This window comes from Lissotriton vulgaris, unplaced genomic scaffold (genome assembly GCF_964263255.1).
Source record: "Lissotriton vulgaris unplaced genomic scaffold, aLisVul1.2 SCAFFOLD_2761, whole genome shotgun sequence".
Taxonomy (NCBI): Eukaryota; Metazoa; Chordata; class Amphibia; order Caudata; family Salamandridae; genus Lissotriton; species Lissotriton vulgaris.
In genome coordinates, this window is record NW_028250062.1 from 13,974 (window position 1) to 30,355 (window position 16,382).

At 38.7% G+C, this 16,382-nt stretch overlaps 1 protein-coding gene across 2 annotated transcripts in view; it reads left to right on the forward strand.

The window, feature by feature from the left end:
• LOC147663383 (sterile alpha motif domain-containing protein 9-like) overlaps positions 1-16,382 on the forward strand; it is a 42,029-nt gene that overhangs the window by 9,935 nt on the left and 15,712 nt on the right. Inside the window, exons 2-3 of one of the 2 annotated variants that reach the window (XM_086950480.1) lie at positions 3,702-3,749; positions 3,836-15,481. The exons of the other annotated variant lie outside the window; for it this stretch is intronic. Coding sequence (XP_086806606.1) covers positions 3,746-3,749; positions 3,836-8,622 — 4,791 coding nt within the window. The 5' untranslated portion in view covers positions 3,702-3,745 and the 3' untranslated portion in view covers positions 8,623-15,481. Of the gene's footprint in view, positions 1-3,701; positions 3,750-3,835; positions 15,482-16,382 lie in introns of those variants that run through there. 2 annotated transcript variants of the gene reach the window in all.

Consider the following 16,382-nt stretch of genomic DNA (forward strand, 5'->3'; position numbering starts at 1 on the left):
CGAATTCTATATTTAAAGCCTCTATTTGTCAAATATGGGGTACGTACAGTGGATGCAGCAATGAGTCTTATTTTTAACATGAAATCTGTTGACATTTGTTTTTATACCGCAACGTTCTTAATCAAATCTATCAGTGTACGTAAAAGTATGATATTTTTGCATATTGGTCTGTACTGTATCACACCTTTTTTACAAATATGTTTTAATGTTTTCTGCATATGTATTTTCAATATGTGCTTTTATGGTCAATTCTTTTGTACCGAATAAAGCTTCATGAACTGAACTGAACTGACCTGATTTATTTACTCATTTGTACAGCGCAAGCGAATCATCCCCAGTGAAGCTGGCTCAGAAGGGGTCCGCGCTGGCTTGTTGAGGGCAAGGCGGGCTGCCTTGTTCTGTACCACCTGTAGTCTGGATAGTAGATCTTCCCTTATTCCCACAAGTAATGAATTGCCGTAATCAAGTCGACTCACCATGAGTGACTGGATAAGGGTTTTTCTGGCTGAGAGAGGAATCCATGGGAAGATCTTCCTAAGCATCTTCATTGTGCCGAAGCAGGTGCCTGACAGTGTCTTCAACTGCTCCTCCATTGATAGTTTGTTATCTATCCTAATGCCGGGGTTCTTAGCCCAGTTTTTAGGGGAGTGGGCTTCTCCCAGCTCAGCAGGCCACCATTCGGGAGACCAGATTGCTTCGGCCTTCCTGAACAGCAATATCTCAGTTTTAGAGGAGTTGAGCTGTAAAAAGTTCTTCCTCATCCAGCTCGCTTTGCTAGACATGCAGTTTTTAAATTTTAATTAAGTTGACATAATGTCCTCCTCAATGGGGACAATCAACTGCGTGTCATCAGCATACAAGATGATTTCAAACCCATGGCCTCTGATGATATCAGTCAGGGGGGTCACGTACACATTAAATAGGGTGGGACTCAGGACCAATCCCTGAGGAACTCCTCTGTCCACCACTATAGTTTGTGACGCAAAATAATCCAACTGGATGCTCTGCGTGCGCCTGGATAGATACCTTTGAATCCATTTGAGAGCCATGCCCTTGACGCCAATCCCTCCCAGTCTGTCAAGCAGTATCTTGTGGGAGATGGCGTCAAAGGCTGGCGACAAATCAAGAAGGACTAGGATCACTGGGGTCCCTCTATCCAGTGTCAGCCTTATGGTGTCCGTGACCTCCAGTAGTGCAGTCTCCGTGCTAGGTGAAGCACGGAACCCAGACTGAGAAGGGTCCAGAAGGTTGTTTTGCTCCAGATAGTGGGATAGCTGTTGATTGACTAGTGATTCCATTACCTTCGAGCAGCAAGGGAGGAGCGAGATCGTTCTGTAGTTTTGTAAGTCAGTCGGGTCCGCTAGCACTTTTTTAAGCAGTGGTTTGACAAGTGCATTCTTGCACTTGCTCGGGAATATGGCAGTATCTAACGACATGTTATATACATTAGCAAGTGCATCAGCTAAGACCGGGCTGAGTGTTGACATAATCATCGGTGATGCAGGATTTAATGAAGAGCCTGATTTTACGAGGCTAAGTAAAGAGCCTGCTTGCTCATTTGTGACCTGAGAAAGGGAATCCAGCCCAAAGGAAGACTCCGTTTCATACGGCGAGTCTAAGGGCAGATGGCCTTCCACCCGGTTTCCTTCCGCCAAATCAAAAGATCGATAAATTAAATCGATCTTATGGGTTTAATATTTGGCTAGATCGTCACACAGTTCCTGAGTGGGGGTGGTGACAGATTATTGGCCTTCGGATTAGTAAATTCCTTTAAGATCTTAAATAATTCCTTAGAGGAACTTTTAGCCTCTATAATACGTACGCCCAGATGTGTTCTTCTTGCTGCGTTGCAACTATTAATGTAGGCTCTATGTGCCCTTCGGTAGAGTTGTTCATCTAACTCTGCCTTAGACTCCCTCCATTTCCTCTCCAAAGCCCTACAAGTGGACTTCTCCCTCTGGAGGGTATCCTAATACCAGGGGGCAGTACCTACACTCTCATGAATTGTTACCCTTTTAAAAGGAGCTATAACATCCAGGGCTTCTCGTATCGAACCCCCCAGCCTTGCCCAGGCTGAATCAGAGTCCTCATCCAAGTTGAATGAGGGGGCGCTATAGATTTGGCTAAAGGCGACGGAAGTTACCCTTGACCAAGGTCTACGGAGATCCTTCTGGCCTTGCGCACGTGCGGCTTGGGTAACAGACGACATCAAGAAGCTTAGTGTTGTATGATCAGTCCAGCCTAGAATTTGAGGGGGGTCGACTACTAATTCAGGTATGTTAGAGAAAACAGCATCCAACATGTGGCCTGCACTATGAGTGGGGCCAGTAACTTTTAATGACAGGTCAAGAGATTCCATCGCTGCCACTAAACTGGCAGAATCAATATTAGAGAGAATCTCTAAACAATGGTTAAAATCTCCAAATACTAGGAGCTTGTTGGTGTTCAAGGTGTGTGGAGCCAGTCTGTCTAGTAATGATGTACAAAACTCTTTCTTACTGTCGCCCGGAGGGTGATAAACTAATGCTCCCACCCACTCAATGACTTGATCACACTCTACTCGAAATATCAAGAGCTCTAGATATGGAGAAGAAACTGTATCCAGAGTCTTAATGTAATAAGGGAGTCGTGTGGCGATACCTAATCCCCCACCACGTTTACAAGGCCTGTCCACCCGGGTGACCGCATAGCCTGCCGGAAAGGCCACTGCCAGCGCCAGAGTGGCATCCTTATTCAGCCATGTTTCGGTAAAAAGACATATGTCAGGTTTAGTGTCATCCAACAGGTCCCAGATCTCAGCCACATGCTTAGAGATCGATATGGCATTCAAATATAGCCCTCGCATGAATGGTCTCTGTCTTTTTATACTCTGATCCTCTGTGCTCTGCCGTTGCTCCACCATTCCTTTTTTAAAAATAAAAAATATAATTTTTTAACACTTTTCTAGAAAGCCTTTTAGCTTAAATTTGCATATGAACCACACTTTTGCAGAAGTTTTATATTTTTGTAATTTGCCTCTCCTATATGAGTATCTGCCATCTAAGAATGGTAAATTAAAAGAAAAAATGACTGCTGTGTCATGATGTTTACATGCACATACATTATCGTGCTGAGGTCCGCATTTGCCCTTTTTTTGTTTCTTTTTGCCCATGCTGTTCTACAGAGGCAACAAGCTTTCCTTACCTTTTTCCATAATGTTACTCAACATCGAGCACCAGCAAAGCCAAATGGTCAACTCGTGCCTTTCAAAGGAATGACCTCTTGGCTTTGTCAGCACTTGTGTATTTTAGCAGTTTAGTCATGATTCCATTAGGAAAACCATGTAAACTGTAAATACCAAACATTTTAACACATTACATAATCATATTAATATTTGTTTACATTGCAAAATGGTCCAGCAATGACAGAAACACCGGCTTCCCATGTGAATGTATGTACATGCACAGCCATAGCAAATGATCTCAATGTGTATACTATCTACAATGAAAGAAAAAAAGATAACACTTTAAAATGAAAACAATGTCAACGATTGTCTCAGTTCTCTCATCCACTTAACAGCAAAATATTTACAATTCACAGCACTTTTGGCAATTAACTTAACTTGCAAGATTTATGTTACTTCACCAAAAGATAATATTGAAACATCTAGTGAATATGCAAATACCGCCTTATAGGTACTAAGAATGAATTTTATTTTTCAGGTAACTAATTTGAACATTGGACAATTGTGTAATTTCAAGAGAAAATGGGTATGTATACATAATTTCAAAATGACTTTTATTTGCAAAATGCTGTGATTGTATACTGCTAATCGTATATTTCTCTTTATTTTTAGATTTCATGAAACTTCCCTTGGACCAATGGGACGAAGGTCATGTTAGTACTTGGTTGCAGTCAATTGGAATAAAACAAGCATACATACAGAAGTTACATCAAGAAGAAGTTGATGGTCGTGTTCTGAGAAAAGTAGATGAATCTTTTCTGAGCAGAATTGGCATGAGAAAAGGACCAATCAAGCTGCTTTTTGAAGAAAGAAATAAACTTCTAGAAAATCTGCAAATCAATGTTCAGTCAGATTTCCATAAAGCACCTTCAGAAGTATTTCAAACTGAACCTCATGAGAGCCAGACGAGAAATTGGGAGAAAAAAGACTGTTCTGTTCCAAAGAATGTTTCAAAACCTATTGAATATCAAAACAATGATACCGAGGCTAGTGGATCCAAAAATATCCAAAACAGTTTTGACCTTCCTTTAGCATCACATGTAGATATTCAAAACAGGGATGAACAGTATAGGAAACAACAGGTAGAACCACAAGTGAATGACAGCGTTGGTGATAAAGTGAAAACTGCAACAAAGTCTTTAACGTTTGCCAAATTTCGACCATTTGGAAAAGATGACATTACATTTAAGTATGTGAAAAATACAGTCCTCGCTCTACCGGAAACTGGAATAATAGATTTGATTACCCCTTGCCATGAATACAAATCATTTTTGACTGCTGCTCAATTTGATACCAGAACCAAAAAGTCAAAATTTGCAAATGAGGTTTTTCGTTTTGGTTCTGCATGTATGAATGTTCGTACAAATGGCACAATACATTTTGGTGTAGTGGACAGCAAAGAACATAAGGAATTTAAGCATGGACAAATTATTGGTTTTCCAGTAAATGACAGGAGCAATTATGTTGATGCTTTGGATTTAATTGAAAATTGTTTTGCCACAGAACTGGAAGCTGTGAGGCATTGCATTCACCCTCCTAAATTCATTGAAGTGATTGAGAAAGACATGGAGGATCAACACTTTGTTATTGAGGTTGAGATCGAACCATTAATTAGCATAGTAAAAGGAAAGATTTTTCAAGTACGTCTCATTACTTTTGATGCTTCAAATAAGCTCACTTATGGCAAGCAAACTATCTACAACAGAGTCGGCGCAAATTCTGTACCTATCAAATCTGATGATCACCTTGCATTTTTCAATGGCATGCATGAAAGGGATTCAAGGCGAGAAAAGGCTGAAAAATCCAAGCATGCTGCTGACAATGATCACCCAGAAATTTTGGGCCGAAAATTGACTATCCTTTTAACTGATGGCAAGAAGTCTATGGCTGACTCATTGTGGTACATACTTGTTACAAATAAATGTACTGAGGAAGATTTGCAACATATTAACTTTTTAACACGAATGAACGTTTTCTGTGTTTTTGATTTTGATGCAAATTCCAATATGTCAGGTTTATGTAAAAAATACAAAGAACACCATGCAACAAATCTTCATTCCCTCCAAAGCTACTCTATTGAAGGTGGAGTAAGTGTAAGTGAATTCAAAAAACACATGCTCTTGTTTGACCAAACTAGCTGGATATTTTGCAATGGGAGAAATGATTATCTTGGAGATGACAAACCTTGTGATGAAAACACTTGGATAAAAACTAGGAGGAAATATCTCAAGAAAGCAGTTTCACTAATCTGTGGTGAAATACTTCCAAAGGGTTCTTTTGTTGTGTTATTTCTGTTGTTATCTCGAATCAAAAAGCCAATAATTGACACTTTTCATGAATTTTACACAGAAATGGATAACATCATTTGCATTGCAGAATCCAGAGAAAATTATGAAGAATGGGCATCTTTAGCACAGGCCTCCTGTCCTATTGAGAGACTAGGTGAGATGAGTATTGTTGGAATGAAACTTAGTCATGTAGATGCTACAATTCAAACCATGCTGCCTTCAAATGTTTTAACAAAGCATTTGCCAGTTTTCACAAAAGGATTGTGTCCACTGACAGCTGTGGAGGAAGAAAAGTTATGTTCTCTTGAAATATTATGTGTTGATGAATGCAATAATATAAAACCTGACTTCTGGAGTCCAGAAAAAGTACATGATGTAGAAAGTACTTTCTATCAAGGGGGAAAAGTAAGCTGGAACAACTTTTGGCTTGCCGACAAAAAGATATGTGGAGATGTTATTGAGCGAGAGGCATGCAAAGAAGTCCAGGATATTTTAAATGACGTTTTGCATGGAGGAAAAATTAAGCTTTCAATAGCCAGAATAAAAATATTTCATCAGCCAGGAAGTGGTGGTAGTACTGTTGCACGTCAGGTTCTCTGGAAAAACAGAAAGGAGTTAAGATGTGCAGTAGTAAAGACATCATTCTCATTCACAACAGTAAGTGAACACGCTGTTAAATTCAGAGAATATGAAGAAAAAGATAGCAGGCACTGCCTCCCAGTCCTTCTCCTTGTTGAAGACTGTGACGAAGAGTATCTAGATGATTTACGTCATGACCTAGGTGATGCAATGGCGTACAAAAATGTTAATCCTTTGAAGCCATGCTTCATTATCATGAGCTGTAAAAGGTCTAATGTGCCTGAAAAGCTTTGTAGAGCTTCTCCACTTGAAACAGTTGCAGTCACTCATAAATTAACAGATGAGGAAAAACAACAGTTTGCTAGTAAGCGTACTCAACTTGAACAGCAGTTTAACTGCAAGCCAGAATTTATCTTAACTTTTGTTTTAATGAGTCAAGAATTCAATGAACAGTATGTGAAGAACTTTGTAAAACATTTATTGCAGGGAATTGACCACTCTTCTCTAGTAACGAGTCTGATTCGGTATGTTGCACTTCTGAATTCCTATGTACAAAATTCATACATTTCATTATCACACTGTGAGGCATTTTTGGGAATTGGTGCATACACAGCAGATGAGAAAGACAGAGTAAGAACGTATAATTTTAAAAACAGTTTAAGTGAGCAAGCAAGACTAATTTTCATTGAATTGCGAGAAACTACCACCTGGCTCTCATCAATTCATATTATACACCCCCTTGTTGCTAAGCAAATTCTATATCAACTTTCAGGAAGTAGGCATCAGAGTCAAATTGCTATGGATCTTCTGCAAGAAAAGGTTCTTTTTAATCATCGATTTGGACGGGAAGAATTTATAAAGCTAATCAGAGATTTATTTCTCCGACGATACAGAAAAAGTAAAGGTGACAATGTGGACAGCTTTTTTTCTCCACTTATCGAGCATATTTGTGATACTGAAAAGAACCTTGAAGCAGCCATTACTTTGTTACAAGCAGCTTATGAATGCCTGGGGAGGGATCCATTTGTTGCTCAGCAGCTTGCCAGACTTCATTACACAAATGGAAAGTTTAAAGGTGCTCAGTACTGGGCAGAGGTTGCCAAATCCCATCTGCCGCGAGATTCATTCATATTAGACACAGAAGGTCAAGTGTACAGAAAAAAGTTTCATGCTGCCATAGAAGAAAAAGGAGAGGGGAAGGTTCTTACTGCTGATGAATCCACAGAAATCATAGAGATTGCCCTTAAAGCAATGGAATGTTTCAGGGCTTCAGAAAAGGCTGCAAAGTCAGAGGTGGACTGCATGAATAACAGTGGTTATTTTGGAGAGGTTAATGTTGGATGCAGGCTGTTGTATCTGCTTTCCTCAGTAGAGCCGTTCAACAGAAACAAAGAGAGAGAACGTAGACTAAAAGAGCACAGTGCAACAAGTGAGTTGATAGATTATCTCAATGAAGATCATATTCCAGAAGACATAAGAGAGCCATGGCACAAACTCCATGGCCGTCTGAAGGGATTGCGACAGAACATCTATAATGCCCTTGAATGGATTTCGGAAGATCTCAGTTATTTTCAGACTGATAAAAATGATGATGAAGAACAAAACAATAAAGAGGATGATGCAGTTCATGATCCGAGAAAATGGTTCATCAGGAAATCCGAAGTATGTGCAAGATTCTTCAGTTTAGACTTCCTTTCACAGAAAAAGAATATAGGATTTGAATCTCAAGCTTATCTAACACCCCTTGTCAGACGCATGAACATTTACAAATTTGGTGGTGGGGATTTCACTAGAATTCTTTCAATGCTCTCAGATTCAAAAGACAACAGATCAGTCCAAAAACTTGAACAAATCATCAGCCTGTACCTAGGAGACCCACAAAAAGACAGTCTTGATGACACTGATCTTATTAACTACATATTATGTCATATTACACTTGCTTGTCTATCATCCACATCTTCTAAACTCATACCATTTCCAAAACTAAGAGAACTTAGCAAGAGCTTTTTAAAAAAAAGAAAGATGCCTCTTCCAGCAAGTGCACATTATTTGCTTTCATTACTCTACTGGCCTGACGAAGCAGAAGACAGAGATGCAAGTCCAGAAAAAGACACAATTTTGATAACGGCCCTTCAGACACTGAAACGTCTGTATGAAATAAAAATAAAAAATGTTCCCTCCAGAAGAAAAAGAATATATACACACTTTTTTCTTGGAAATGGAAATGGATTAAACAGGGCTGTACACAAAAGCAAGATTGAAAAGTGGCTTAGCGGCCCGTTATTTGAAAGGCGATTAAAATGGCTAAATGGAGATGTATGGAAAGCAGAAACAGTTACAAAGGTTTTAAAAAGAGTAAAAGGGTGGACAGAAGATAGAAACGTGTTTGTTCATGGCCACTGCCAAAAGAACACTATTCCCATTTTGCCTTTGCATTTTGCTTCAGTGCCTCACGGAAATGAAAACGTAACATTTTATCTGGGATTTTCATTTAATGGACCTGTTGCATTTGACATACAAGTTACAAAGTAAAAATATGTTCCTAAAGTGAACAAAACGCTTAACCTTGCCCTTTATCACTGCTCTCTCTAGGCATGCTCTCTTACCTTATCACCATTGTCAATGAATTCTTTACTTAAAGCATCTTCCCCGAAACTCAAAACTGCCAGATCCTCCCTACCTTGACCCTGATGGCCTTGCCAACTATGGGCCCATTACTCACCTACCATTCATCGGCAAGTTCATTGTAAAAGCAATCTATGTTCAACTCCATGATCATGGTACCCATCCCCTGCATGACTACCAGTCTGGTCTCTGATCAAGCTGCAGCACGAAGACCATTACCTTACACATCACCGATGATGCCCTCTTAACCACAGATGAAAATGACGCTTGCTTCCTGATACTGTTGGACCTTTCAGCTTCCTTCGACACACTTGACCATCTTACTATCATACACACCCTGGATTCTAAAATAGAATTCACTGCTAATGTCCTTCACTGATTCTTCTCCTACCTTTCCAACCAACACTAGCTTGTTCATATGGACTCTCACTGATCCAAAAGATCACTATGACCTGTGGAGTCCCCCAGAGTTCAATACTGTCTCCTGTCATCTTCAACTCATAAGTGGAGCCACTTGGTGCTCTACTCACAGATAACAGCATCAAGATTCACCAATGTGTCGATGATACACAACTCTACTCAAAAGTCTCTTCTGACATCCAGTGCTTCAAACATTGCTTGCACATCATTGAGACTTGGATGTCCAGTGCCTAATTGAAGCCAGTACTTAATTTATAAAAGAACAAATGTCAGGATGCAAAGCTGCGCTCAGAAGGCCACGGCCGGCACTATCAAAGGATGGGGTGCCAAATACCAAGGCTTCATAGTCCTTATTCCACCTCCTGCCTCTTTAATTTATCACCCCATAATTCCTGCCTCTTTATCTCACTCTTGCAGGTTCTTTTTCCATCACTGCTTTCTATCATTGTCACAGTTTTTTTACTTTCTTTTTCTTCATTTTCCATCCTTTGTATTTTTCTCTTTCTTGCACTGGGTCAACGTCTGTTATGGGGAAATGAGTGCCGGTCGCCAAAAATTAGTGCCGGTGGGCCCCACTAGCAACCAGCAGCTCAAATTAGGCACTGCCTGAAACTCAACCCATCCCAAACAGAATTCCTGTTCGTTTCCATGCACAACAAACAAGAACAGTACAAACCTGGCTCATTTACATGAATCTTGATTGTTTCAAACCTCTTCTGAATTCCAAGTCACTTGGATTCACCATGGACACCAATGTCACCCTCAATGAACACATCGCCAATAACACAAACACGGCCTCGCACTAGGTATATATGCTTCATGGGGCTTCATGAGAAGCATGCATTTAACTCTCCCAGAAGAATGCTAACCCTGAATAAAAATATATATTTTTAAACAGCATGTCAGGACATTTCGGTTACTTGTTTTGCACTTGTGCTGCCCTCAGGCCATTTTTAAAGTGATGTGGAGGAAACGTAGATTAAAAAGTGTGATAGGAGAGTGAAATAAGCAAAGAAGAGAAAGAAGGATTAAACATTAGAAAGACTGAAAATGTAAAAGGGAATTAACTCATTAAAATCATTTCTGAACTTAACATGCATGAAGGTTTTCAGCACATCCTTACTCAATCTGTGAGGATTTTTGACCAAAGCTGAACAGGAAGATATCCCTGCCATGGCAAATGTCTGACTGTAAGTTTCATCGTCTCCTACCATTAGTCTGATGAATTTCGGGTAAATCACTGTGAAAGTGTAAGTTCCTCTTATATCAGTTTTTTAGTCATCCAGCTCTCCCTATGATTCTTTTCCTACCAAATATATATGAATTAGTTGGCTCCCATTTTTAATGAGGTTCTCATAACCCTTTGTCACTGCTGCCTGGAGATTGGTTTGGCGTCTATCAAACTGAACAAGCTCTTGAAAAGCTGGCACTTGACAATGAGCTGGTGGGCTTTATGGAAATTGATGTCTTGAGATGCTACTGCGTAGGAGCCAGGACAAAGGCTATATTCAATTTCCTTAAACCTATTATACCATAACCACCTGATCCGGTCACTCCACCAAGCCGGTTTTAGTGGCACTGTGCTTGACTGGTAACAATTTTTCTTGTAGGTTTTAGGCGGATTTCCGATCACCACCTAGATCTATGCCCCAACGATTGTGCAGGGACGTCCCTCAGATCTCACTCGTCTCCTATTCTCATTAATATTTACACGAGATTCCTGGTAACATAAAAATCCATGCTTTGCTCTCTCCGGATGAAACACAGCTCATATTTAGTTTTACAAAACAATACCGAGACGGTGTCCAGCCACAGAGAGACCTCCTCGCTTCATGCATGTCTGTTCCTATTCAGATGGCACATACCGGACAACTTTTCAAACCTGATTGCCAGTAAAACTAAGGTCTTGCTCACTACTACAGAGTACCCGGCATTTACCTTTAGATTGAGTTCAATATCATCTTATGCTATAAAGATGGCCTTTAAAGAGACCAGGCTTTGACCTTAGAAACATGCATGGCTTAACATTTGTGCATTGTTACTACTACCTGGAGGTGCCTAGGCGGATCATGCTTTGTTATAGTAGTCATATCTTTTTCCCGGTGGTCAATCCCCTAATTTATTCACATTTGCACTATGGGAGTAGCATCTGTTTTGCAGCTACTACAACGATAACTGAACCAATGCTGCTAGTTCAAAATTATGTGGCTACACTGATTGAAAGACTCGGTAGAAGAGATTACATCTCATCCACTTTGAGGGCTCCTTATTGGTTACCAGTCAATAGGAGAAGTATTTCTACGTACTCAGTGATTGTTACCAGTGAAATCTTTGAAACATTTACTCCACAGGGGCAGGCCCTTAGGCCTGCTAACCTTCCTCTTTTTGCCATTGCATCCATTAGATCTGCTGAAACAAATAGAAGAACATCATTCCACAGACTGTCAGAAAGCACCAGGGAACGTTGGTGAAATGTGTGCTGTTAAAGTATATTAACGTAACATAACAAGGAGGTTAAACACCTGTACACACTTCCAACCAGTGGGCCGCCTGGGACGATGCACTCTGTCATGTATTTGTTTACAGCTAATCATGTGTAGTTTGGGGAAAGGTGTGGTAACCTGTGTCAAACTTTCTGTTATTGCGTCTGGTGTTCCACAGGCCAGTTTGATATGTGTATATAATCAGATGGTTGTAATGTGATGTGTATCAAAATGTATGCTTCAGGCACTGCCCGCCCTGTTCCATCAATAAAATATGTTGTTGTAAAAAAAAAAGATGCATAGGCAATTCCATTCTCTTATTACTCACCGCCTCCTTGTAGATTTATGGAGACTATGTAACCCTTCTAGTAGAAAATATAATTTTTTTCTCTCCACCTCACGGTTCCCTTTCTAGACTTGATCATAATTTTGTTTCTAAACTGCTCTCTCAAAACCTCATCAGTTCCACTATTGAACCAATAGTGATTTCTGATCATGCATCAATTATTACAGATTTAGACTTGGTCCTAGTACATTCCAAATCTAACAGTTGGAGGTTTAATTACTTACTTTTACTTGAATCCGATTTTTTCTTCTACTTTCATTAATTTTACTGAAGAGTTTTTTTAACATTCATCTAGCCTCTAATATCTCCCCTCAACTACTATGGGATACCTTTAAAGATGCTGCTCGAAAACACATTATTGATTTTGTTTTCCAAGATGACAAAATCACTTCTTAAATAGCACCAATACCTGTTGTCAAATATTAAACATCCTATAACATCAAACTACTCCTCCTCTTCTGCTCCTCATCAAGAAAAATGTATTTATGAAAAATTGCAATTAAATCAAATCTCTACGGATAAAGCCTCTTCTGTTTTACCTTGCCGTAGTGCCCGCTACTATGCTGGTCGCAATAAAATGGGGAAACTTTTAGCCAATCATTTAAAAATATGGAAACAGTGCCTCACACTTGATTCCATAACAACTGATCAGGCACTACTGTTTTCAAGGATAATATTTTAGCTGAGTTTGTAAAGTTCTATAAATCTTTATACTCTCTGCCCCATTCATCTCAGATTGATGCTTATCTCCAAGAAGTTAAAACTCCTAATAGTATTTTTGTTGATTTTTTCTCACCTAGAATGTAATATATCTCTTTCAGGTTCCCTAATCTTTTAAAAAAAGGTAAAACTCCAGGACTGGATGGTTTCACGGTTGATTTTTTCTACATTTTTCTAACATTTTGCTTCCCAGATTGGTACATCTTTTTTTATTTTTCTTTACCTTTGTTTCCACCGGTGGTACCTTTCAGGAGGCTACTATATGTCCCATTCATAAGGATGGCAAGGACCCAGCTCTCTGTAAAAACTACAGATCGATTTCCCTAGTTAACGTGGTTTATAACATTTTCACCAAATTGTTAGCTTTATGTCTTGACCCTTTTCTGCCTTTGAAAATTGGTAAGGAGCAGGCTGGATTTGTTAAAGGCAGACTTGCATCTGATAACACTAAGCTACTCTTTAATGTACTAAATAAAGCTCCCTCTTTATTGTATTCCTTGGCGGCCATCTCATTAGATCCAGAGAAAGCATTTGACCTTATAGATTGTTTTTTTTAACTTAAATCTTTATCTTGGCATGAACTAGGTCTCCATTTAATCTCTCTTGTTTCTCTACTCTATCAATCCCCCATGGCATCTGTTTTTGTTAATAGAAAGATTTCTAGCTACTTTCCCCTGAAAAGGGGGGTTTGCCAAGGTTGTCCATTATCTCCCGTTTTATTTATATTAGCTCTGGAACCCTTTCTGTCTGGCATTCGAAGTAACACAACAATTGATGGTTTCTATAATGGAGATATACACCAGAAACTCTCTGCATATGAGGATAATATACTTCATTTCTTTCTAACCTAGATTCTTCAGTGCCTGCCTTACTTCACAAAATAGCTCAATTTTCTTTGGTCTCTGGTTACAAGATGAACTTGGATATAACTGAATTCCTTCCACTTACAATATTTTGTTTAAAACAGCTGTTTTTAGCCGTGGGTTTTCACTGGAATACAACTGAAATTAATGATGTATGTATTTAGTTTACTTCTTCCATCGAGGACTCAATATGAATACAAAGGAATGTCTCAATAAGGTTGTGAAACCCCTTTAATTATGGAATCCTCTATTTCTTTCCTTGTAGGGTCATTTGAACTCTATTAAAATGATGATTTTGCTTATTATTTTATAGAATGTATCCATGACCCCTGTCCATATCCCGGTTTCCTTTTTTAAACAATTGGGCTCAAAATGATTTACATTTCTTTGGAGCAATAGGCAGTCTACAATTACTTCCACTCACCTTCGGAAACCTAAGCAATAAGGTGGGGTTACTTTCCCAAATTTCCACTTATACCACAAAGCTTTCTGCTTAAAACAAGCATCTTGATGGATTTCTTCATTGCGTTCCAAATTTTCTCCCTTGTGGCAAGACACTGAGTGCCACTTCCTTACCCCTTTTTCTCCCATAAAAGTCTTATCCTTCTCCTCTAATACTTCTATCACAGCTTCTCCATTTTTTAAACATACTTGTAACTTACTCAAAGCTTATTATCAATCTAAAACTGTGACTCGTAACTCTTTCCTACATTCCTCTCTTTGGCATAAGGATTGTATTACTATTAATAATAAATCGTTATAATGGAAATTTTTGCAACAGAAGGGTATAACATGGGTCAAGGATTTATTTACTGAAGATGCTCCTCTTTCCTTTTCTTAATTACAACAAAAGTTTAGTTGTCCTTGTTCCTTTTTGCCTAAGTACATTCTCCTCATCAATATACCTTTGGATTTTCTAAATTTGTTACCAACTTCTTTGTAATCTTCATCTTCGCAACCCTCCCTTTGCTGTATTCTTACGTCTATTCCTAAGGCATCACTTATTTACAAGCTTTTGTATTCTTCTGCACCTTCTAGACCTTTAACAAAAGTAGAAATTCAATGTGATGTTGATTTGGGATGAACCTGGATTATCCCTTTCTGGAACAAGATATGGGATGGAATACACAGAAGTTCCAGAACAGCTTCTACTTCATAATCCTTGTTCTTTTTGTATCACAGACTGTACCTTATCCCCCCATCATAGATAATTATTTTGTAAATGCATCTTCCACATGTTGGTCATGTGACCATCCAAATATAGAGATCTCGCACATCTCTTGTTTCTTTGTTCATCTACTGCTTCTTTCTGGGAAAATGTTTGGTTTCAACTCTTTAATCTTTCATTTCAAGTCTCCCTGACACTTTTTTTGGTTGTTTTCCTGAGGACATCTCCTCAGATCTTGAAAATTCGAAGCTATTAGATCCCATGTTGGCTTTAGCATTTCAAACAATTACACTCAGTTGGAAATGTTCATCAAAGATTTCTTATAATGTTTAGTGGTATAATGTTTTTCATTATCATAAATAAGAATACTGCATTTGATTCATTGTTTTGTCCCTCTGTTAACAGTGAATTATATTGGTTACCTTTTAACTTCATTTTTAAATATTGCTGCTCATAATTATACTAATTGTATCTCGTCGTAAAACTTTAAACCGTCATGAGATGTTTATATCTCTGCAATAGTTTATAAATATTATTGTTCGTCATTTTTTGAATTTTTTGTATTGTTCTTTTTATATTACATACTGTTTTTACACATTGGTCTCCTCCTAAAAGTCCCTCCCTTTGTCTTCCCATCCTCCCCCTTTTCCCTCAAATTCCTCAGAAAATGTTTAAACAGCTTCACTTATACAAAATGTTTGTATACCTAAAACTTATGTATGAATTGTTTCTTAATGGTTGTTAGTGTACTATTTTTATTTCTAAATAAACCTGCTTTACCTTAAAAAAGACTGAATGCAAGTAAGTAAATAAGAATTAGTGTAAAAGGGTGTAAGAAAATATTCGTGAGAATGAATGAGTGAGTGATAGATAGATCGTATTATTGCACCATTAAGTATAATCATTGCAATCATATTGAGTTAACACAAGTATAAAGTGCATAATTTCCAATATTATAAAAAGATATGTGACAATTTGTCATCCTATTTTTCTAAAGATTACAAATTTGGACACCGTTTTATAAATTTTGAAGACATAAAGATTAAAACGATTGACACGGCATTGTGCGTTATAGTTCTGTATGGTTGTCAAATTCCAGCATGGCTTTTACAGCTGTCAAGAATTCCATGAAGCGCACTGCCAGTTGCACTGAGTTGCTTTTCATGCACTCTACCAGAGCTTCTTGGCATGTCTGCGCATTTAAGATACGCCAGATAGGGCGAAGCCAGTAAATTCTCAAGGTGTGCAGTTTATCTCAGATGCACAATATGTGAATGAATGTTTCCTCATCTCCCCCACATGCTCAGCACTGTGTGGCTACGATTTCTTTATATGCTTGGCCATACTCGTATTGGAATCAAGCCAAACCATAGTCTCATTAGTTGGCCATTCATTACTGGTTTCAAAGGAGAAGACAGGTAGTGTGACAGGCCCCCGCTATTATGAAGTTTTGACGCACAACTTCCATGACATAGATTTTTCAAGGTTACTGCGTGATTGTTAGACGACATTATCTTTGCTTGTTTGGTTAGGAATTTTGATGCTGTAAATATCGGTATAGGAGCTGACCATATTTCGCGAGCTTCAAGTACTTTCACGTAGTGTGTTAAAACTTCATGTCAGTCTCTGGGCTTAACCACCTTCCCCTCCCCCAACACACCCCTAGC